This window comes from Eutrigla gurnardus (genome assembly GCF_963514095.1).
Source record: "Eutrigla gurnardus genome assembly, chromosome: 20".
In the NCBI taxonomy this organism is placed as follows: Eukaryota; Metazoa; Chordata; class Actinopteri; order Perciformes; family Triglidae; genus Eutrigla; species Eutrigla gurnardus.
In genome coordinates, this window is record NC_139931.1 from 1512908 (window position 1) to 1536586 (window position 23679).

The 23679-nt window shown below is 44.6% G+C and overlaps 2 protein-coding genes across 2 annotated transcripts; both read right to left on the reverse strand.

The window, feature by feature from the left end:
* Nucleotides 1–4929: 4929 nt before the first annotated feature.
* cbx2 (chromobox homolog 2 (Drosophila Pc class)) lies at nt 4930–9888 on the reverse strand. The gene is made up of 5 exons (XM_084037222.1): nt 9754–9888; nt 9570–9613; nt 7744–7809; nt 7586–7655; nt 4930–7513 (listed from the first exon to the last, which is right to left on the reverse strand). The coding sequence occupies exons 1-5, from the start codon at nt 9823–9825 to the stop codon at nt 6176–6178; spliced, it is 1590 nt and encodes a 529-aa protein (XP_083893348.1). The 5' UTR covers nt 9826–9888; the 3' UTR covers nt 4930–6175.
* Nucleotides 9889–11505: 1617 nt separating this feature from the next.
* Nucleotides 11506–16218, reverse strand: LOC311031423 (ectonucleotide pyrophosphatase/phosphodiesterase family member 7-like; the record flags this gene model as incomplete). Its single annotated transcript, XM_084037735.1, has 5 exons — nt 11506–11654; nt 12686–12920; nt 14397–15026; nt 15334–15479; nt 15978–16218. 5 exons carry the CDS (start codon nt 16216–16218, stop codon nt 11506–11508), a joined length of 1401 nt encoding a protein of 466 aa, XP_083893861.1.
* Between the last annotated feature and the right edge of the window lie 7461 nt (nt 16219–23679).

Sequence of the window (23679 nt, forward strand, 5' to 3'; positions counted from 1 at the left end):
ACTTTCTTTTTTTTTTTTTAATATTCACATTTATTTGCATTATTCTATTTAAATGTCTATTATCACCCCGTCATTGCTCTTCTTTGTCTCTCTGCGCGCTCTCTCTCTCTGCGCGCTCTCTCTCTCTCCCTCTCCCCGTCTCTCTCTCTGCGCTCTCTCTCTCTCCCTCTCCCCGTCTCTCTCTCTCTCTCTCTCTCTCTCTCTCTCTCTCTCTCTCTCTCTCTCTCTCTCTCTCTCTATCTCTCTCTCTTAAAGTGCCGCGCTAGATTCTTAGGACGTACTCTGAGTCCTCACAAATAAAATATGAAATTTCGGGTTTGGTTCGGGCTCGGGCCTGCAAATCAAGTTAATTGCTCGGGTTCGGGCCGGGTCGGGCTTTAATCCCGCGGGCCTGGGTCGGGTCGGGCTGGATTTTTTAGGCCCGATCTTACCTCTACTTCAGTGTGACCGAAGTTTTTTACATTCAAGAGGGAGACATCTTAGGACATCTGACATTATGAGGACTTACACAGAGATTGTGAAAGTCATTCATTGAGCGATACATTGTTTTTATGGTCCATACTGATGAACGCTTTTCATGAATTTGTAATATCTGCGTGACTTCGCTGAATAGCAATAAGTCACTTATCACAAATGTAGCTGACGAGTACCGAAGGATGTGAAACTGTCATTTAATTAGTTTTAAAGTTTTTCATGCTCGTAATATCTAACATTTATCGAATTGCCCTGCTCACGATCCCCGGAAGGCCAGGACTTATTTTTAAAATTAACTTTTAATCAGCTTGACTTTTTTTTTTTTTTTTTTACATCCTTGTCGTTAGAGCTGCATAAAACTAACACAAGCTCAGTTCAGTCCAAGGTTATTATTAATTAATTATTTAAGTCTTCTTTATATATTCTGCTCAGAAATTCAAATCAATGTCGTTGATTGTGAAATGTCATTTATTCCCTTTATTTGCAGAAACCCAATAAATGAATTCCCTTCTAATTCCACTCATTCATCCATTTAATTGCTTTAAATTCATAAATGTGAATTATTTTTGCTTTCTCACTCTTACTCGGTAGCTGAGTGGTGATTGAAAGAGTGTTTGTGTAGCCGTGGATGACACCAGACACCCTGACTAATCAATAGGTTTCCCCCCCTCTGCCTGCTTACCCTTCAGGTGTCCATGAATCTGGATGGGGGGGGCAAAGGAGGCGGAGTTCGACCCTGCGTAGTAAAAAAAAGGAGGCTCGGAGGGAAAATGTGACGGACGCTGAGGCCTGTAGCCAGAAAGCGAGAGTGGGTGACTGTCAGACATGTCGACTCCGGCGCAGTGATGGATGGAGAGTGAGGTAAGACAGATGACATCGTCTGTCTGAGGCCGTGTTGTCATAGTGGAGGATTGCCGCTTGTCTCAACCTCTCAATATCAGAGAGCAAACTGAAGTTTGTTTACACTGCTCCGGCGGAGTGATTTAGAATGAAGGGGCGAAGGGGAGGCGGTGGGCGTGAGGAGAAGGTATGCTCGCTGGAGGCTCGGATCGGGTTTCTAAACAGTCCCTTTGAAATCGAGTAGCGAGACCGTCCCGGGACGTTCTCTTTTTTTTTCTTTCTAAAACCCTTGTTCTGTTACAATCCTCAAGATGGAGGGAGAGGAGCCCAAACACAAACAGAGATAATGAAATATTAAAGGATCTGCCTTTTTTCTTTTTTTAAATATCCATATAAGTCGACACCCAGCCTGTGAGTCTTCAGCCAATGATAGAAGGGAATAAAAAGTGTAATAAACTAAGCACTCCTGAATAAAAGAGCGTGTTATCCCTTTTGGTTGCATCCTTTTACATCAGATGCTTACTTTTACAAAAAAGCATCATGAAAAAAAAAAAACTTATTTCTGGCTTTTTAAACAAAGGAGTGAAGAATGGGATTTTATGATTTACGGCATCTTCTGTTGCTAAAACAATAAGAAGTCCCGGGTGAAAAAAAACACACAAAAAAAAAACATCCCCGGAGATGAACTTGCTGAATGCTCTTTCAAAACATGTTTTTTTAGTGTGTGTGTGTGTGTGTGTGTGTGTGTGTGTGTGTGTGTGTGTTATTGCGATGGAAGATGGATTGGAGTCTGGCTTATTTTGCCAGGAGTCAGGTGTGGGGGGGGGGGGGGGGGTGGGGATTTGGTGCATCGGCGCTGGGGGGGTTTAGGCTCATTTCCAACCCCAGCCTGGAGTCAGTGCTGGGTGTGTGTGTGTGTGTGTGTGTGTGTGTGTGTGTGTGTGTGTGGGTTTGGGATTACACTGTCACACTGTTCATAGTGTTTATGCATACCAGGCCACTGTGAAGTGCCTCTTTGTCGCGTAAGTGTTTACTTGAATTTATTTTGGGAGAATTCCACACGACCGGGACGGGGGATCTCTATAAATTATGGGAATCGAGCGCTTTTGTGTAATGATAACTTCTGTCAAGTTAGTCGAGGCTGCGTGACAGTGTTTTTTAAAGAGTGTGTAAATACGGCGGCGGCGAGAGAGAGACGGGTGTCTGCCTGTCGAGAGGTGCTGCTGCACACTTTCTTCTTCATTTAGTCTCTTCAGCAGAACAATAACAATGCTGTAAAACGAGCTTACTACTCAAGTACTGTACTCAAGTACAATGGATGTATTTGTACTTTTAGTCTTTGATATTTCAGTGGAAAATATTCTCCTGTATCATTACATTCATTTGACAGTTAGCGACGGCTTACTTTGTAAAAAACGTCATTACAAGTGGCAAGAAATACTTACATATACTTAAGTCCTGCATTCAAGTAAAAGTATTAAAGTATTTGCATCAAAATATACTTAAAAGTACCCGCTATGCAGATTATTTCACAACACTGGATAATTATTGATGCGTTAATGTGTTCGATGAAGGTGGAATTCATTTAAAGAGTTTAACTTTTAATAGTATATTTATTAGATATTATATAGGATTAAAAAGTACAAGGCAGTATAAAGTCGCATAGAATTTACAAAGTACCTTAACATGATTTTAAAAAAGGTGTATAAAGATGCGTGAAGAATGAAGCTGTCTTTTAAAAAGGTTGATATATCGTTAAATTGCCGATTATTTTTGTTTCTCGACTTAACGATCAATCGGCTGATCGTAAAGAAAAGCCTTTCTCTGTTACGCGTAAAGCTCGTTCACATCACCCGCCAAAGATGAATGCATGAACAGTTCAGCGCTGGCAGCCGCCTGCAGCCGAGGAATGATGGGAAAGCGGCGTCCCGCCACTCCGGCCGTCACCCACAGATGCTTTGATTGGAGCGACCGAGCGCCAAATCAAAGTCGGGAGTGGTTGGTTGCGGTGGCCCCGCCCCGTTCCCAGCAGAATCCTCTCCAATCTGTGGCTTCGGAGGCAGCCAAGCCATACACTCACCCGAATACGGCGAGAGCGTCGGCATGTCAGAGGCGTGAGCAAGGGTTTTATCTCGATCATCAGGTGGTGGAAACACAGGACGTCTACGTTTCTCTTGGCAAAGATGTCGATATGTAGAAACCGTGGTCCTGGATGGATGGAGACGCTGCCAAGGAAACGTAAATCTGCCTCTGCAGAGGAAATGCCAGCGTACGCCGATTACAGAGCCGATGTGAAGGTTTCAATGTAGGAGTCAGTTTGCTGCGTTTAAGGAGACACCTTGAGTTGAAGGGTTTAAACTAAAAAGTGTGTAAACTAACAGGTGATGTGATTCTGGTTCATTACGAAGCTCCATGGTCATCGCCTTTAAGTGCAACAGCACCATCTAGTGGCTGCAGAGCAGACACAGCCAAGTCTTATTGACTGGGTTTCTTTAAGACTGAAAGTACACTGCTTTTACATACTTTTTACGTATTTAACTGTTTGGTGTGATTCTCTTGTTTAACAAAACAGCCTGGATTCAGTCCATAGAGGTCCTGAATTCAGGATCTAGACCAGGTGCACAAATGAACACTCTTTACTCTAATAGTATGTATTTCACAGTGACTTTAAGAATGACAAATTATTTAATTATTGCTGCGTTCATATTTCTCATTGGGCAACAACAAAACTGTGATTTTTAAACACAGTGTATAACTGTCCTATCAGTACGTTCTTTTGTAGAATCAAATGTTTAAAAATAGATTTGTGATTTTTGTTGTTTTGATTTAAATTCATGAAAACTTGCTTTCCCTACTGCCCCTGCACCTGTATTATTAAAGCTGTAAAATGTCATTAAGTAATGTAAAACACCTAACAGGAGACCAGCGTGGCGTCTTTAAATTGCTCGTTTTGTCAAAAACCCAAACGTGTTCAACTACATTCACATAAACAGAGAAAAACAGCAAATCCTCACATTTCAGACGCTGAAAGCAGCCACTTAAACGCCTCCACGCCGAAGACAACGCCCCAGAGGGAATGTCTTAAAACGTCCACCTGGACTCCAGGGTGAACCGATTTAGAATACGGAGGTCAAAGGTCAGTGTGACCTCACGTCGGTCCAGTTCTCGTGATTATCTCAGGAGCTGCTTGAGCAAACTTGTTCAAATTTGAGACAAACGTCCAACTTGGACTCAAAACAAAATATGACCAGTTGGCGGAGGGATACAACCGCGAGGAAGTAGTTCTGGTTCCTTGATTTAAAAACAAGTCAGACACAAGGTTGTACCATTTATTAGTCACTTTGACGGCTGGCACCGCGACCCCGTCGTAACCCTGAAAGGCTCTCGGTGTGAAATAAATAGAGAGAACAAGATTCCCTTGAGATGGTTAGTAGATCTAAAAAAACAAACAAACAAAAGAAATGAGACCACAACTGGAAACATTGATGTCGAGTTTGTTCTTTTCAGTTATTGAGAAGAAATTAAAACAACACAGTGCGTTACCCCGAAATCTGATGCATTTCTTTCATATTCCATTTTTCACCTGTAATATAAGGATTCACTCTTTTTGTTCAATCTGTCGTTTTAATGAGGCATCAAATGTGTCCATACGAATCTTCCTTTTTTTTAAAAAACAACCGGTCCGGTCTCCATGCTTATCCTCTCGGGGGGGTACTTCCTTTTTTTATATCGAACCTGAAATCCTAGCTATCTTTGGGGTAATGCCTTGTTGTGTTTTAAGTCTTTGAGAGAGAGAAAGAGAAAGGCACAGTCTGCAGAGCAGGATTAGACAAGAAGAGTTCAGTCGAAGTGCTTTGTTGCCGAAACTCCTCTCGAGGGAGCAAGAAAGTAGCGCACATTGTTGTGGTTTCTTTGCCGTTACATCAGATACAGATCTTTTTGTGTGTGTGTTGTTTTCCTGGGAGGCCGAGCCTGCAGCACCTGAACACATGCAGGCGTCTGCAGCTGCAAGGAAAAGAGAAAAAAAATCGACTTTTTTTCCAGTAACCGACACCGAGCGTCACCATCCTCGTCTTCTCTGGTTTCTTTGTCTGTCGTAATTACAAGTGTGAAGATTCACAGTTGCTGGTGCAGAAGTGATGCAGAGGCAGAAGTCTTATCGGAACAGGAGGACAGCAGCTCTATCTGACTCCTCCACATGCTTCAGCCCGTTTAACGGAAGAAAAAAAAACCTGCGCTGATAAAACCGGCTGCACTGTGGAATGAAACTCCTTTTTTGTGTTTTTGTTGAGGCGTTTCAACGTCGGTGCGTTTTTCCTTTCTGAACGACATGAGTCTGATATATTTACAGCTAAATAAAAACAATTATACGGTAAACCCCGGAGGGAAAGGTCTTCCTCTCCCCACGACAAATAAAAAACGTGATGCAGCCAACGTTTGGAGAAAAAACAAAAAAAGAGGTAGCTAACTCATGAAATGTTAAAAAATATACTATACTAGGAATTAAAACTGGCTTTACATTAGCTATCGACTGATCGACACATTATGAACTAAAACGTCTCGCTACCCATAAAAGACGCTACGCCTCCTGATCACCCATCAAACGTTTGTATATCGCAAGTAACGAAAGATCCAGTTCCTTGAGATGAGCAGGCGAGAACAAAAGAAATGCATGAGCAAATAAATAAATCACAATCAATAAACATAGATAAACAATAGACATCCCGTCCTTCTGTTACCTAAAAAAAACAAACTAAAAGAAGATGTACAGATTGACCTCCAGGGGTCCCCGATTCGTTCCCTGGGGAACCCCTCCAGCCCAATCTAAAATTCCTTCAGAACCCAGAGAGTCTGCAACCGATCAGAAGTTGCGGAGGCTGAAGAAGCCGACGCTGGTCGGCGACTCCTTCACCGTCACGGTGACGAGGTTGGCGGTGACATCCGTTACGAACACGTGTTCTATCAGGCTACGCGTCGGCTTCCAGTCCTGGTTCAGGGCCGCTGCCACCGCCGCCACCGAGCCATCCTGTCCTACGTCGGACGAGTCCTGGTCCGAGTCCGAGCTGCTCTCTTCCTCGCCGGTGCTCATGTCGTTCATCTTGGCCTTCTTGCCGTCTTTGGCGGCCGACCGGTCCTGCTGGCTCTGGACCTCGGCGGGGGATTTCTGCACGCCGCTCTTCTCCAGCCGGCCCTGGGGGACCCTGGGGGTCTGGATTTCAGTCGCTTCCTTGACCTTGTCCGTTGTGGGCTGGCCGCTCTTTCTGGTCTGAAGTCTCCCGGGGGCGGCCGGACTCCGCGGAGGATTGTACTCCTGGTTCTGCAGGCCGGCGGGTTTCCTCGCTGGGTTTGTTGCATTCCTCAGGCCAGACGCTGGAGCGGCACCATTCCCTGGAGCGACGCCACTTTGCGCCAGTTTGTTCTGGAGGTTCACCGGCTGAGGGCCGGGACTCTGATTGGATGAGGGGTTTTTAGACGCCACTGCTTTAGTGTTGGGTGTCCTCTGCAGTGACGCGGGGGTCCTCGTCAGATTCTTTTGCCCGTTGGGCGAGCTCAGCGTATGCGGTCCCTGAACGAGGTGTTTGGGAGCGTTCAGATTCAACGCTGCAACCCCTTTTGATTTACTCGCCGCCGCTTTCAAATCCAAACTGGCGCTCACGGACAGTTTCCCCTCCGCGGCGCTCCTGCTCTGGCCTGATTTGTTCAGGGACGTGGAGGCGGGCTGCGCCGACCTGCCGGGTCCCACAGAGTTCTTGATGGCCCCGCCTTGAGCCAGGGGACTCCTGGCGTTCTGACCCGCCGCCGCGTCCCGAGTCGAGCCCCGGTGGAAACCCATGAAGGTGAAGCTCGCCGGGTGGACGGGCTTCTTAATGGCCCCTGGGAGATCAGCGTCCTTGGACGCCTTCAGGACTTTGCGAAGACCCTTGTTCTGCTGGAAGTCCTTCCCGTCGGGGGACGGAGGGTTCCTGCTCCGCTTCTTCGGGGGTTCCTGCTTCGCTACGACGATCTGCGCCTTCTTCTGGGGGACCGGATGGAGGTCTCGCGTCCGGACGCCCGGGGTCGCCGGCGTCACGTGACCGCCGCCGTCGTCATCGTCGTCCGACGAAGATGAGGAGGAGGAGCTCGAAGAGGAGTCATCAGAGGATGAGGACGATGAGCCGGATGAAGAGCTGCTGGACTTTGTAGCTTCAGGCATGTTTTCCTAAATTAAAACAGCAAATATTAGAATCATCGGAGTACAAATTCATAATACTCTGCTTTGAATTGAACTTACTAGGATTTTCCGCGGCCGTCCTCTCGGTCGTTTCCCTTTCTTGAGCATCAGCAACTCCTTCTCTTGCTCTCTAGAAAACCAAATCAACATGTTATTAGTAATTTTTACGATAAATAGAAACATCATACTGGTCTCTGTATATTTGAGATTCGTCTCACTTCTTGTTGAACGCAGCCAGCAGTCTCGGGTCCAGGATGTTTTCTTGAGGCTCCCAGCTGTTGTGTCTAGAAATGAATGGACATGAAGACAGATTTATTTAAATAAGGAAACGAGGCAACATTAAATGTAGCATTCAACCTCTGCCAACCACATTTAGAAAAGCATTTGTAAACGTCTGTTTTGATATAGTTTTGCTGTTTTTAAATTCTCTGCTTTTTGATTCTTCATCTGCTTCAAGAATTCAAGATAACACACGGTTGGTAAACGATGTACAAACGATCCTTTAGTTGCTGAGAAAGATTGCTCAAGTTGACCCTAAACGGAACTAAAACCTCCCTTCGACCTGGTTTAACCATCAAACGTATCGGTGCGAAGATCAAACGGTTTGAAACAACGAGAATCGCTACTTTGTAGCATCCGAAAACCACTTCTAAGACCTCGCCTTTGATTCTTCTTCCTATTGTTTACAAGCAGCAACTGGCCAGCTGTTCCTCTTCAGTCAATCTTTTTGTGTTGAGGCTCTAAAAAAGATGCAGAGGGGGAGAAAAATGTGGAGAATTTCTCTTTGGACACTTCGTTGACAGAAGGAACTTTACAACTCGCCTCCCACAGCTGCTGAATCAGGGTTTTTTTTAGTTGTTTTTCTTCTCACAGAGACTTTTAATCTCTGCAGGAAAAAACAAACACCGGTAAGGAAGAACATGTTGAGAAGTCCTTCTGATGTTTACGGGAAGTGATGACAATAACGCGCTTATTATAACCAACATTAGTCAAAGTGTCCTGTTTTGTTTTTGATTATCTCAGCTCGTAATCGGTTTTCATGACCACAAACTCTGTGAAACATCTGTTCATACGTGAGATATCGGAATAAACATCTGACCCTCGCAGCAAAACAACGTAACTTTATAGATGTGTCCCAGTCCACCTTAAACACACCACATACACTCTATTATACAGCTATCATTGGAGCGAATTTCATCACTTTTCCAAACGAAAAACAAATCAGGGGTTTTAAATTCTCCAGGCTTTCAAATCCTGTGACTTTTCAAGGTTTTCCATGACCTTAAAATCTATTTTTTTCTCTCAGATTGTGAGCATCTCATCACTTTTTACACATTCTAGGAGAATAAAACAACATTCGTAACCTTTCCTCTCCTCATCACTTGTTGTTGAATGGCCCGTTCTGAAATAATCAACCCCCACCCTCTTTTTCCCCTTATGCACGCGCGCACACGCACGCACGCACGTACACACACAAAGGAAGTGGTCCTAACAGAGCCGTGCAGCAGGCAACAGTGTGCATTGATGGTGGATTACAGCAACAATGTGGACTGAACAGGAAAAAAAGGGCAAGTGACAAGAAAACGGGAGGCAGCGACGCAGAAAAACGCGGAATAAAAGCAGCGAAATTAAACGCAGAATTGCGCATTTTTAGGTTATCCAACGTATAAAAGGTGGTCATTAGTCACGTATAATAATTGTTGATTGGACCGAGCGGAACAACTTGATTAAAGTGAGGGATTAAAAAACACAAAAGGAGGCACGTGAACGCGTAAACGAGCACAGCCTTTAAAAAAACATCTGCTTTGTTTTTTTATTATTATTATTATTTACGAACGTACACATATTTTAGCAGTTATGAACAAAAGAACGATTTTTTAAGCTGCATTTGCAGAAACGTGACGCTAACAAGGTAAGGCTGAATTATAAATGTATAAAAATAACGAAGTGAGGTTGTTGTTGGGAGGAAAAACAAGCGGACACGCTGTTGTTGTTGTTTTCATTGTTTCGGGGGCTGAGCCGCGGAGCTCCACTCGGCACTTACTTGGACGACCATCCCCTCCACTTCACCAGAAACTCCAACTTTCCCTGGAAGGAAAAAAAAGGGAAGGAGGAAAACAAGAGCGGGAAGAAGGGGTTTGATTAAGCGGCTCCGGCCAGGGGAGAAAGACAACAACACCACGCGGTAAACACGGACGGAAGTGTGGGGACGATCCCCGGGCTCTGACCTTCCGCAGCCGCTTGTTTAAAATGCATTCCGCATCAAAAACCTGCTCTCCCACGGCGCTCAGCTCCTCCATGTCTGCCTTCGCCCCTCCGACCAACGATCCTTTATCAAAAGGACAACAACAGGCGCGTCGAGCTCACCGGAATTACGCTGCTGGACACACCGGATGTTCGCCCGTCTGGGCCTTCAAAATAAAGCTTCTTCCAGGCGACAACACTTAACTTAAAAAAAAAAAATAATAAAATAAGTGGTTGCCGAAACGGATGTATATATAAACATGATGAAAACATAAAAAAAAAAAACATTTATTTTTATTTTTAATTATTTATTTAATTCATCCCATGTATTTAATTTATTAAACGTATTTGATTTATTTAATTTCGTAATATATTTAATGCATTTGTTTAATTATTAATAATTAAATAATTATTCAAGATTTATTCTTGTCCTCTACTTGAATGAAATTCAATTTTTGAAAAGCAGCAGTAAAAGTACAGGGGTCACTAATAAAATAAAGTAAAGTTAAATTAAATTAAGTTAAAAAAAAAATAACACCACAATTTAGAGCATAACTTGTAAAGGATAACAATTGTTATTACTCACTCAGCTACTCTGAAAAACAGTGTTTTAGTCTGTGAAATCATACTCAATCTTTTTATATTTAATAATTAGTCTATTTGTTCAGGGCAGTTCTTATTTCTTAACAGTTTTTCTTTTCTACTTGACAATACAGTTTTTTTTTCTGATTTCTAATTCTGATTCAAAGTAATAATGTCAGTTGTGTTTGGCTTTAAATATAATCATATAAATATCCATATTGTCTTGCAAGTTGCTTAAAAATACTCCGTTAATAATTTCACTTATGGAAATACTATTATATTTTTGTCATGTTTATTTTGAAAGTCGTAACCGGAAGTTTTGTGCTTCCGCGCTCCACTTGACGATGTAACGCGAATGGAGGCGGGCAGCCGGGAAATGAGGTCGCTTAAACGTGTCCCTCGGCAGCCGCCGTCGTCCATCCAAACGCTTAAATTCACACGTTTGGGAGTGAACGTTGAGATGGAATCAAATAAACTGCTTTTCTTCTCAAATCAACCCGAAATACTTTCGTTTTAAGGTCGAGCAGTTTGTCCCTTTTAGGCTGTTTTGTTGTCTTTCTATGCCGCCGCCTTGTTTCGACCAGTTGGTAGTTTTATATGTAATTAAAACAATGTAATTATCAACAATGATAAGTAGCCGCTTTATGTTCTGGGCTCGCTTTATTCAACTAAAAGTAGACGCTTCATAAGCATAGCATAGAAATACATATTTAATTACAACAGATATACATATAATAATATACAGAAATCTTGTCAAACAAATATACTAAACGCAGATTTAAAAAAAGTTGTTTGTAACTTGTTTTTATTAATTTCATTATATTTCATTATAATTCTGTTCATTTGCATTCTTTGTTTTGAACAAAAATACAATTTCAAAAAGAAAAGTTTCTGCTCTTCTTTGTGATTTTCCTCACTTAAAATATAAAAAAGAATTGTTTCTTTAATTTTTTCACGTCGCGATCAAAATGAAGTTTGTTTCACTTCTTTTTCTGGAAGACGATCTGAACTTCCTGATCTGAAACACAGAAGAAGAAAAATATTTATTTCTGAGAGATGAAAATAAACATGTGGAAACACTGAAATCTGATGTAATTATTGCAGTGGAGGAATTTAAATATAATATCAATATTAAATAAATAATTAAAATAGTTTTACATTTCTCGTTGAAACGTTTTGTTCTGGCGTTTCTTCTTGAGCATTTGGTGGGACGTCGTCACAATGAAAACGAAGATCAGAAACGCAGCCACGGCAGCCAATCCGACGACGGCGCTTTGGACCGCGTTGGCATCCACAGATGAATCTGAAAACGGAGAGAAGTTCACAATCTGAATATCTTCGGTAAACAGCCTGCATACACATCACATCAACTCACCACATGATGGCGCTATAACGACCTTAACATTCCATCCAATGACTTCTTTCCTGTGTGGTCTACATTCACTAATACTGTCAATAATATTCCCACCGTGGATTAATACGCCGCTGAAAATAGTCCCCTTTAAATGCACCACTTCTTTCTGTTTGGCTAACATTTGCTCATAAAAACAAAACAACTACAGCTGTTTTAAATCTAAATTTTAAATAAATACCACAATGAACCAGAGAGTTTGGGGTTGAGTTTGGCAGAAAGGGTTGAAATATTAAGAGGTTTTGATCTTTTCATGGTTTTTGTTGAAGTAAAGACCAGACTCTTTGTATCAGATCTTAAGATCTTCTTTGTTAAAATGTTTCCAAAGTTACGGTAAGCAATGCCAGATCTACTTTCTAGCAGCTCTACATGTGACGTATCATGAGACATCGGGCCCCTGGGCGAAGGCATGCTGGCCCCGACACCTCTACAAGAATTCTCTTTGATATTCTCTTTTTATTGGTGATTTGTGTCACTTTGATGTCATTATTCATCGTTTTTTGGCTGTTTTGTGTCTCTGAGGTAATTTCATGTCCGCTTTGGGTCATTTTGTGGTTTTTCTTGGTTTTGTGTCTCTTTGTGATTGTATTTTGTATCTTTGTAGTCATTTCTTTCTCTTTGTAGTTGTTTTGTGTCTCTTTGTGATTGTATTTTGTATTTTTGTCATTTCTGTGTCTCTTTGTAGTTGTTTTACATCTCTTTGCTGTCGTTTCATGTTTAGTTGGTATCAGTTTGCATCTCTCTGAGTTGGACATTTTGGAGATGAAGGCCCCCCCCCCCCCCCCCCCCCCCCTTACACTCAGTAATCCAGCCACGGCGAGGTCGTATATGATGGATGAACGGCCTCGCAATAAAGGAACAGCTGTTGGAGCGACACACTTTCAAGGGGAGAGAGAGAGAGACACTCATTAGTTGTGACTCACCCGGAGTGGTGGCGCTGGAAGCCAGCATGTGTCTGGTGGCGTTCAGGTGGCCGTCGTTGACCTCCGGCTGGATTCCCAGTATGTGACACATCAAAGGGTAGATGTTCACCGTCTCGAAGGGCCCCACCTCCAGGTTCCTGCGGAACGCCGGCCCCACGGCCCTGAAGAAGGGCTTCATGTCCATCTCCTGGTTGTCGAAGCCGTGCTCACCCTTGTTGAACTGCACCGGGAAATACTGCAAGGACACAGAGGGGGGCGATGTAACACGCATGACCTGCTTTGTTCCATTCAATTAGGCTGGAAAGTTTACAGGAATCCAATCAGCATGCAGTTGCACATTTCAGCCAGCAGAGGGCGGTGTGGTCCAACAGAAAAGGAGCCCATTGCCAGACGATCTCTCTGTGACTTTCATCAACCAATAAAAAAAAATAGAATTAGTTTAATCCAGCTCTAAAATGTTAATTTCCCTAAACCTCTCATAAGGCAAACATTCCTTTTGTTGTAGTTTATATTCTGTTTATTATCAACAGAAAATGTAGAAATATCCGCATGCAGAAAAGTCTTATCAGAGCTGGTTATGTAACAGCCTCGGCACGTTCATCCCTCTCCCAGATCGAACTTAAGGGAGTCTAAGTGGCCATAAAAGGGGGCGGGAACTAATAATCAGATCATAACCTAACCTATAAACTTTAACCTGTTTTCATCCCGTGGAGTCACAGGAGCTGATTATTTCCTGCCAGACTCTTTATGATTTCTGATATCATTTTAATTGACTTATAACGAGAACTGACCGACTCACTCGGTTGTAAACGCCCAGCAGAGTGGCCGAGCCAAATGATCTAAAAACCTGCTAATTCAGCATTTTGAGGGCATGAATGGCTTCCTACATGTCATCAGCCACGTCCTCGGATTATCCTCAGAAAACCTGCAAATCCACTTGATTTGAAATTGTAATGTGCTAAGATTCCAATTTAACTCCTTGTTTCTGCTTGAAAAGTTCACCGTTTAACGAAAATGCAACCGGTAGTTCTAAGTATTTCTGAGGATATTTGTGGAATAAACCTGGACGGCGTGCAACGATTGTTTATCTGCGTCAGTGTCGTTTGATTTCCTTTAGAATCAGTTAAATGGCTCGTAATCTCATTAGTTAGATGCTTTCACAAGCTGCTGCCGCTTCAAGCTGCACTTAGCAGACAAACTGTCACACAATAGAGAATAAACCGAGAAGAAATCTCTGCATGGTTTAAACCCGAAATCATGATCATAAATCATGTTGCAGAATAGCAGCAAACTGCCACTGAAAACAAAAAATAAAAAAATCAACGTGTAAAAATAGATTCTCGAGACTCGAACCTCAGTCTCCTGCATGAAAGTCCCGAGATTTCCTCCTTTCATCCACCACAATCTACTCCTCATGTACACTTTAGACACTAATATTACTACCGAATCCTGGCAGAAAGCCTTCAGTCGAGTTCTTTGCCGAAAGTTGAGTTTTACGATGATGATGCTGCGTTTTCCCATCTTAAAAAGCCTTACGATGTAAACTAATTTTAGTTAACAAAGATTAATTTGTATTTGTGCAACAGAGCTCTGTTCAGTCAATTTAGTGTTTGGCAAACATTTAACAGTTGTACTTCCTGCGGGTCTCAAGCAACCATTACTTGAGCAAGAAATCTACGAAAAGAAAACTCGACCCCGTCTGTCAACGCACCCCGTTAATGACGTATCCGGCGTCGGCCCATAAAATGATGGGCAGGATCCGATCGTTGTTGGCGAAGTGGAGACGCTCTGGCATCTCCTCCTTCTTGAACACGTGGAGGTGCGGGTGGGCCCCCTTCAGGGCCTTGTAGACCTTCTCCAGCCTGCCTGGCTTCGGCAGCAGCATCCCGGAGGGGCCGAAGTCCACCAGGTGAAAGGACACGTCCCTGAAGGAGAAGCCCGGGATCTTGCTCAGGGTGATCTCCTCCACCAGACCGTTCCGGTACACCGTGCTCATGCCGTGGTCCGCCGTGATGATGACGTTCAGTTGGTCGGTCAGCCCATGGCGCTCGGCCGAGCGTCGGATGTAGCCGACCGTCCGGTCCACCTGCTTGACCATCTCCCGGCGCTCAGGGGAGTCGGGGCCGTACCTGTGGCCTGTGCCGTCCGGCTCGCCGAAGTACAGGGACACGAAGTCCAGATCCTGGTCCCTGAACCAGCCCATCACCTTGTCGACGTTCTCCCTCCAAGCGGTCTCGTCCTTGTAGTTGTAAAGCAGCGGCTCCACTTCCCGCACCATGGCGACCTGCCCCTGGTAACTGGAGGCCGTGCCGGGGAAGTGAAGGGAGCCGGCTTTTAGGCCCTGGATCGGTCGAGGGGAAAAAAAACATGTTAGCGTGCCAAGGCTGGATCCTACGACGGCATATTAGGGCCAATGTAGGAAAACAAACAACAACAAAAAAACAAGCCGAGAGAGGGGGGCAATATTCAGAGGTAAAGTGTTGCCACTTTATAAACTTGCAAATGTGCCACTTTTTCTCTCTTTTTCCCCTACTGTGGCCCTAATACGCCGGCGTAGGATTGGTTCATCCTGTGGGTCAACATGCAAGGAAACCAAATCGGTAGAGAAATGGTTTAAATTGCAAAACCTTGCGTTGATGAGAACAGACCTGTTTCTGTGCCGTGATCCAGATCGGCAGAGAGCCGTTGTCCCACCAGTCATTCACAAACTGGGTCTGATAGTAGGGCTTCTTCTCCGTGGTGGTGGTGTCGAACCACATGTTGTGGATCACCCCGTGGTTCTCGATGTAGCGGCCTAAATACATGAGGAGAGAGAATCGCCGTCAAGTCTGCCCGGCGCTCGTTTAATTCACAGCGTGACACGTTGGCATTAAATAAAATCCTAATCGAGTGAAGCAGGGCTGAAGTGGCGTGACGCTTTTTTTGGACGAGGTCTTACGACCGACTTCGGAGATTAGGGGGGGGGGAATTTAATTTCAAGGAAGTTAAATTTCTTTTTTAGCTGGCGCTGATGATTTGAGAGTCAAAACAAGAAAAAAGAGGAAGCAGCAGCGGAATTCTTCCCTCAGTCATCCAAGCATAATTATCTTACTCAGCTATAAAAGCCGTTGGACCCTGGGACATTCAATTACAACTAATTCCCTTTTTTTCTCTCCCCGTGGCTTCTTTCAAATCCGAGCAAAGTAAACTCTGAGCGTTTTCCTATTCTGTCATGATATGCAGATCAACCCCCCTCCTCCTACCTCCTACCAAACACTGCAGCACTGTTTTTGTAGAAAACGCCACTCTTTACCTGTGAGGAGGGTGAAGTGTGTGGGACTGGTGATGGTGAGGTAAGGAGGCGTGACGTACAGGGCTTTGACTCCGTCCGTGGCCATGTCGTCGAGGTTCGGCGTGTCCACGTCCCGGTCGTAATCCCACCGGAAGCCGTCGAAGGAGACCAGCAGCACCTTTGGTCTGGGTTTGCCCGCCGGCGCCCCGAGGATGGGCGACGAAACCCAGAGGAGGCAGAGGAGGCCGGCGCTCCACAGCATGGTCGAACGCAAACCGCACCGCAACCTCGGATCTCAACGGACTCTCTTCCAGCTGACGCCGCCGGGGTGTTTACAAGAGGATCTCACCCGAAGGAGCAAAGTTTCACCAAACTTATCTTATCTGGGAGATTGGACAGACTTTATCTCGGCACTCTCTGCAACGCGGCCTGACGATGTTTATGAGTCCCCCCTCTTCCTTTTTTACGACTTGGGAGTCGTGTTCGTTTTTTTGCTCTTGAGGACCGGCAGTAAAGCAGATTAATCTCTCCGGGCATCGCGGCTGTTTGTTTCCTCCCCCCCTCCCTTAACTCGCTTGTTGATGCTGTCTTTCTGTTTGTCTGCCACCTGTCTGTGCCCCCCCCCCCCCCCCCATCCCCGAGTTTCTCTGTGAATCACCGACAATGGAGGAATGACACTTTGATGGGTTTCACCTTGAGTTGGGATGGTGCATGATTGATCTGACACCAGGAAAATGAAGAGGAAAATGAGAGTGTATATCTCTTCGTCAGCCGGCGGTGGTCTCTCGGGGGAAGAAAGGACCCTAATAGACATATTCATTTTAATGACTCTAATAGTGTATATTAGCCGCGGGATATTGTAAAAAGATCTTATAAAATCCACATTGATTTTTCTTTTAGCGCTACGCAGACGACGACGGACAAAACTATTAAGAAGTGATCTCGCGGGCCGGTGTTTCCGCTCGGATCACGCTCCCCGCCCAGACGTCGTATATCACCGCGTTGTGATTTAACCTTATCAACCGTCCATCAAATTCCCAGACACGCTAACTCTTAAAATTTCTTCTTTACTGTGTGTGTCCTTGGGCAGAGGTTCAAGGGAATTGTCCAATCTTTATGGAGATAAGGGATAACATTCATCAGCTTTCATTTACCTCATTCATATTCATTAGCTTTCTCCCACCGTATTAACTCTATGCAGCTCGTCTTCCTGCTCGTCAGACAGACGAGTCTCAGATCTTCTGCTGTGAGAACTTTTATCAAACACTCTGGAGTTGAGGGGCGAGCAAACTTTATCTGACCCTCCTGAGTCCTGCACAGGATGTCCACAGGGATTCTCGTTTTTTTGTTGCCTTTTAGCGCTCCCTGCTGGCCACACACAACCACTGCAGCACAGCGTCGCATCATCGGCCTAAAGGCAGACTACATTACAAATGTGCAGATTAAAGAACATCACGATTCAGCAAAATTAAGCTAGACTTTCTGTTTAACCTACAAGACGCCGTCTACATAAGACTTCCCCTCCTTTGAACATCAGTCTGAGACTCCATACTTTTTGAACCTGTCACATCAACTCAAACGGCTCTCGAGTCAAATCTTCTTTTGAAGATTTGTTGTTTTTGTTTTGTTTTTATTTTAAGTCCCACACGCTCGTCTCACTAACTGCTGTTTTATTTAGTTTATAGGAAGTCTGAACAACCTTCACAACACAATTATAAAGACAATCGGAGTAAATGATTGTATGATTACTGATAAACTTGTACAAAAATTAAATTATTATTTGAACACGTATTAAAATAATAATAATTATAGTGTTGAGGCATCTAGATAACTTTCATACCTTTGATATAAACGAACATGCACTGATCTCACCATGAAACTAATGATGCATTATCTAATGGTAACTTTTGCTTAATTTTGGATAAATTAACGGTTACAAATAAACCACATTAATAAAACACCTAAATGTGTATTTGTGGATGTTTTCTTGCCACAAAATACAAAATCTAAAAATTGATCACAGATCTGGATCTCCTGGTGCAGCAGAGAGACTGGATCTGGATCTCCTGGTGCAGCAGAGAGACTGGATCTGGATCTCCTGGTGCAGCAGAGAGACTGGATCTGGATCTCCTGGTGCAGCAGAGAGACTTGATCTGGATCTCCTGGTGCAGCAGAGAGACTGGATCTGGATCTCCTGGTGCAGCAAAGAGACTGAAACTGATGAAGTGACTGAGTTGTGTTTGAGGTGACCTCGGAGGTCTCAGCACCCAAAACACCCTAAAAAATCAGCTGAACATACATGTATGAATGTATTTAATTCGCGGGCGTCGTTAATAACCGTCTAACGTCGGCGTCGGCCACTTAATCAAACCGAACTCATGCTCTAACCGACCTTGAACGCCTCGTCTGCATCCTCGGGACAAAGTCTATATGCTGCTGCCGTTATGTGTGTTGACGTTGATTTGATAACAATGAGATTAACATTTAGAGAGGGTGGCAGTCAGTTCCGCCCGAACGCCACGGTGTACGCAACTTCACTGCATTAAAATTGAGCAGCGGCAGCAATGTGACAGCAGATATTCCTGTAATAAAGTAGCTCTTCCTGCGGCAGGCCACTGGCATGTAATCACTTTCCCTTACAGTCGCTAACCTACAGCGTATCGGCTTTCCTCTTCATTAATTCCTCGTTCGCTGTCTCCAACAGAAAGAACATGACTGTTCATTCTTTCTTTCCCTCTTTCTATTTTTTCCACCGACACTGGCGGAGGTTGATGTCACCGGCGGTTATTTGGTGGTACATGATTGTGTTAATGATCAGCTGAAGACGACCCCATAAACCACCATAAATATAGATAATGGTTGATTTTCACGTTTGCCTTAAAGCTCACGTTGCTACGATTCAGTGTTAAGATTAGCAGGTGAGATATGAGTTACATGAATACCATTATATTATAAGAAAATACAATATTTCTGATGTCTCACTTAACTGTTTTCTAACCAAAACACACTTTACAGGATGAAATCTGTATTTTTTTAGTCAGGGTCAAACCCTCAACATATATCTGTCTTATTGTCTAATCAGATGCTTTTTTTTAGGGTCAGCAGCTTCTTATCATCTGATCCTCACAAGTATTGTGTGCGTATCAGGCGGCAACCTCCAGTTCTGAAAAGTGAAGCCAATGCTGAAATGCCTTAAACTTGCATTCTCTATGCCTGCCACCAGGGGGCGACTCCTCCGGTTGCAAAAAGAAGTCTGATTCTATAGAAGAAGGGTACGCTTTAGGGGTGTTGGCTACCTTGTGATTGACAGGTTCGTTACCGCAGCGTCGTTACCGTCGTTTCCGTCGTTACCGTCGCTACCGTCGCTACCATGGCAGTAAGCTACTAAGAAGAGTTGTTCGGAATACAGATGTCGAGGCTTTAAACCGTAGTAGACAATCCAGTCGGTGACGCCCACTTCTTCTCAACGGTCTGTGGTTTGTATGGATGGGTGGGCTCCTCGTTAGCGCTGACAACATAGGGAGGGGGCAGGGCTTAGCAAAGGGTCAAGTGTGGCCTCGGCAGATATCTGTAGACAGGAAGGAAGGAAGGAAGGAAGGAAGGAAGGAAGGAAGGTTTTTTTTTTCATATCAGCTAACATGCAGTGTGCAGTAAATGGCTGTGATTGGTTTAGAAATAGCTGTAACCTGTGTGTGTGTGTGTGTGTGTGTGTGTGTGTGTGTGTGTGTGTGTGTGTGTGTGTGTGTGTGTGTGTGTGTGTATGTGCGTGTGTGTGTGTGTGTGTGTGTGTGTGTGTGCGTGCGTGTGCGTATGTGTGTGTGTGTGTGTGGCAGAGCGAGGGAGAATGAGGTGAGAGAGTGAGTAAGAGCTGGGAGCAGAGTGGAGGAGGCTCGGGCTTGTGGAGGCAGCGTTGGGCTGATTTGCGGCTTCATTCCAGCGCGTGGGCCCTTTCAGGCTCCGTTGCCTGTAACAGGTTGACGTGATAAACTCTGTTGCCGAGCCAGTCAGATGTGGCGGCGGCGGAGGTTGGCGCCCCCCTCCTCCTCCTCCTCCCTCCCCCCTCCCCTTGGCCCCGGTGTGTCATCGCGACGCCGCGGGGACCTCCGGCGTTCGCGGCATTTACACTTTTCTCACACGGCGGTAATTGATTTCTTTAATTTGCTTCAAGAAGGAACTGTTGTCAGCCGACCAGGCAGCCATTTTTTTTTACCACTTTAATTAAATGCCAGGTCTTTAGGTGTGATATGAAATTCGTTTGGCTTCCTCTGATCTTCCACTCCTCAGACAATTCATTAACATTTTCCCTTTTTTACAGCCTTTATGTTTTTTTACACAAAGCTTCAAAAAGGGAAGCTCATCAGTGACATTTCGGTCCCCCCCCCCCCCTCCCCCGCCTCCGCCACCATACATTCAATCATTTATTTAAGTGCATTTAAACCAAGAGATTAAGTGCAGCGTGGCTGTTTCACACGAGATAATACGGAGAGTCGCTCGGCCGAGGGATTCAAGAAGAGAAGGAGCCAGGCCTCCAGTCGGGTTTCTTTTATTGGAGCTTCTGTTCTGTGTTGTAACTGTTTCAGGTGACTAAACTGCACCTGAAGACGAGGCGATAACGGAATTAACTGTCGAACATTCATTCATTCATCCTGTGCTTTTTCATCCTGGCGGCGCTTTTGTCTCCGTCACAACAATCAGAAGTGTCATTAGCTGCTATAACCTCGACGATGGGGAATTATAGGTTTTTACTTTATGTGGCGTGTGATGCGGGCGGTAAAGCAGCATTTATTTCAGTGGTAACAGCAGGGCGGCAGGCACGCCTCCCTAATAATATCCCGATGCCTTCCCCACTCGCTCTGACTCAGAGATCTTCTGAAAGGCCCCCTCTCCACTCATCCTCTCAGAGTGGCCTTCGTCTCGTGGAGATGAACGCCGCCGCCGCTGCCTCGTCCTACCTCCCACCACACGTCAACGCATCAGCGCCCGCTCCCGCTTCCTGCCTGCCTTCAAACATCCAAAAAAAAATATATATATATGAGGCTCGCTAAAACTCCCGAAAAGAATAGCCCACTTGGAGTTCATATCACACTGACACAATGAGAATATTTCTGCAGGCAAATACCTCGGTTACGGCTGGAGCAGGATTTTTGTGTAAAGGCTCGTGGCGTTGAGTGGAATGTGTGTCAATTATTTCAGTTTTTTCTTTTTCTTTTTGTCCAGACTGGAAAAAAATAACTTTTTGGATGGATTGCCAGTAATTCAAGGTCCTCAGAGATTCATGAAGCCTTCCGACTTTAGCGTTTGTAGTGGAAATATCTCAACAACTATTGGAGAGATTAATTATTAAAATATAGATGCATGGTCCCCAGAGGGTGATCCATCATGACGTTGTCTGCCTAGTGCCTTCAAACATAACATAAATACGTATTCTTTGAAGCAATGAAATTCCCGTCAGCCTTTTGTATTTAGTGCTAATTTGCTAATGTTAGCATGCTAACACTCCAATATGAAATGGTGAATTTGGTTAGCATTAAGTTATTAGCATTTTCTTTTTGCCCAGAAATAAATATCTGAACAACTTGTTGATGAATTGCCATTAAATTAAGCCTTCTGACTTCTCCTCCAGCGTTTCTAGTGAAATCTATAACTCATGGTCCCTAGAGGGTGATCCACCATGACGTTGTTTATGTAGTCCCTTCAAACAACCTACTACAATGATGCTAACTTCCTGATGGCCGACAGAAATACGTCATCTTTGCAACAATCTGATGCGAAAAATGAATTAAATTCCCATCAGCCTTTTGTATTTAGTGCTAATTAGCTAACGTTAACATGCTATCTAATCTTTTTATTTTGTACTACTGAATAACATCTACAAAAGAGCCTCTGTTCTGCTTCACAGACCTCGGAGAAGCCGGGAGGACGAGAAGACAAAGTCAATAACCGTGAAACACGTTGTTACATATTAACGTCGTAATAAATAACGGGCATTTATATATCTTGACTTGTGAATTTCACACTACAGAGAAGCTTTGGCCAGAATAATAAAAAAAAGGTGTTGGTTTCTGAGGAACCGGAGAACCGTGGTGTCAGGATCCCGAATGCATTTAAAGAGAGGGGAGGTATTGTAAATGGATTGGGGGGGGGGGGGGGGGTATTATAAGGAATTCCACATCAATTTCCCATACGGCACGGCCGCATAACAGGAGTCATTTTTGACAAAGTAGCCGTGTGATTATTTTTTATTTCCATTTAAAAGCAATTAGCTGAAAGGTCCTTCCCTGGAGTTGTGTGGCAGAATGTGTGGAATGACTCGGTGTAATTGCTGTGAAATGAACAGAGTGCCAAGTTGAGAGAGAAGCATGAAAAAAAACCGCAAGGGTTCCCTCTCCATGGAAACGCCCTCTGCCTTTGTCGGTGCACCAGGAAATTAGGCGGCAAGTGATAACGGGGCTTGAATGACTAACAAATGGAAGGGGGAGGGGGGAGGGAGGGAGGGAGGGGAGGGGGGTGATATTTACTCCATTTCAAGCCATTACAGAAATTGAGTGTTTCCTCGCGTCTCACGCTGTGCCTCCCGAGTGCTGGATACGAGGAAGAGGAGGAGGAGGGTCATTAAACATGGCAGCCTCCAGCAAACACAACACATTGCGCTGCAAACCGCCGACACGGCGAGGAGGACATAACGAAGCGCCGGCGCCGTCGGGGTTTCACGCCACCGATTGATGAGACTGATGCCTGAGAGGAGGAGGACGAGGAGGTGTTAGACAGAGACGAGGCTGAGGAGTCCTAATTGCTGCTCGGAAGGAGGGCTGCCCGCTCTCCCCCCGGTACACCTCCCCTTTAATTACGTCAGCTCGGAATAAAAGGAGCGTGATTGTTATTGTCATTACTCTGGTTAGTAATTAAGCAGCATTGACTGCTCCGTCCCTGCGTTCGGCCTGTTTGATGAAGGCCTGAGGTCTGCAGATATGGATTAGCGGCTCTCGTGGCGTTGAGGAAGAGGAAGAAGTTAACTTCCTTTCACCTTTCATGCTGCGTCTGTAACAGCCAGAGTATAACAGGGCACTACCAGTTAACGCCACACGGTGGCGCCTCCTTTTGTTTGGTCACTTGATATCACCTTTCTCCCCTAGTCGACTTCCTTGACTTCAGTAATGTGGACGCTGGTGAAGGCTACAGGTCACGAACTACTTCTTCCTCCGTGTATTGTGTTGCTGAGGGTAGTTTATGCCGTGAGACCTGGCTTGTGTCTGTATCTGTGAATAAATGTACAGTACGGAAATCCCTCCACTTCATCTCCGGCCTCACAACTTTATTTCGTGCTGGAGCTGAGCTATTAGCATCCGTGGCTAAGCTTCTCGCCAACCCCACGTTACACATCGTCGTCGTCAGAGCTGCAGGACACGGAAATCAGCAACGCACGGCGATGTCAAGAATCTAGCTATAGGTGGCAGCGGCGAGTATATAGTGATGGGAAAAGAAATTCATTCTGCATTCTTGTAGCCGAAGTTCAGGAGAGAGATAAAAAAAGAAAATAAGTCATACCGTGATTCATCACGCTTCGCTCTTCACGGAAAAAAGTTGGGCCTGAAATGATATCGGCAGCGAGAGGAAACAAGAAAAAAGAGTCAAACTTCGACAATGCGAAAGTTAATTGTTGACCTCGGAAACAGTGGTTTAACAAATCGTTTTCTAAAGGTTCACTTTATGGTTTCTGCTCCCT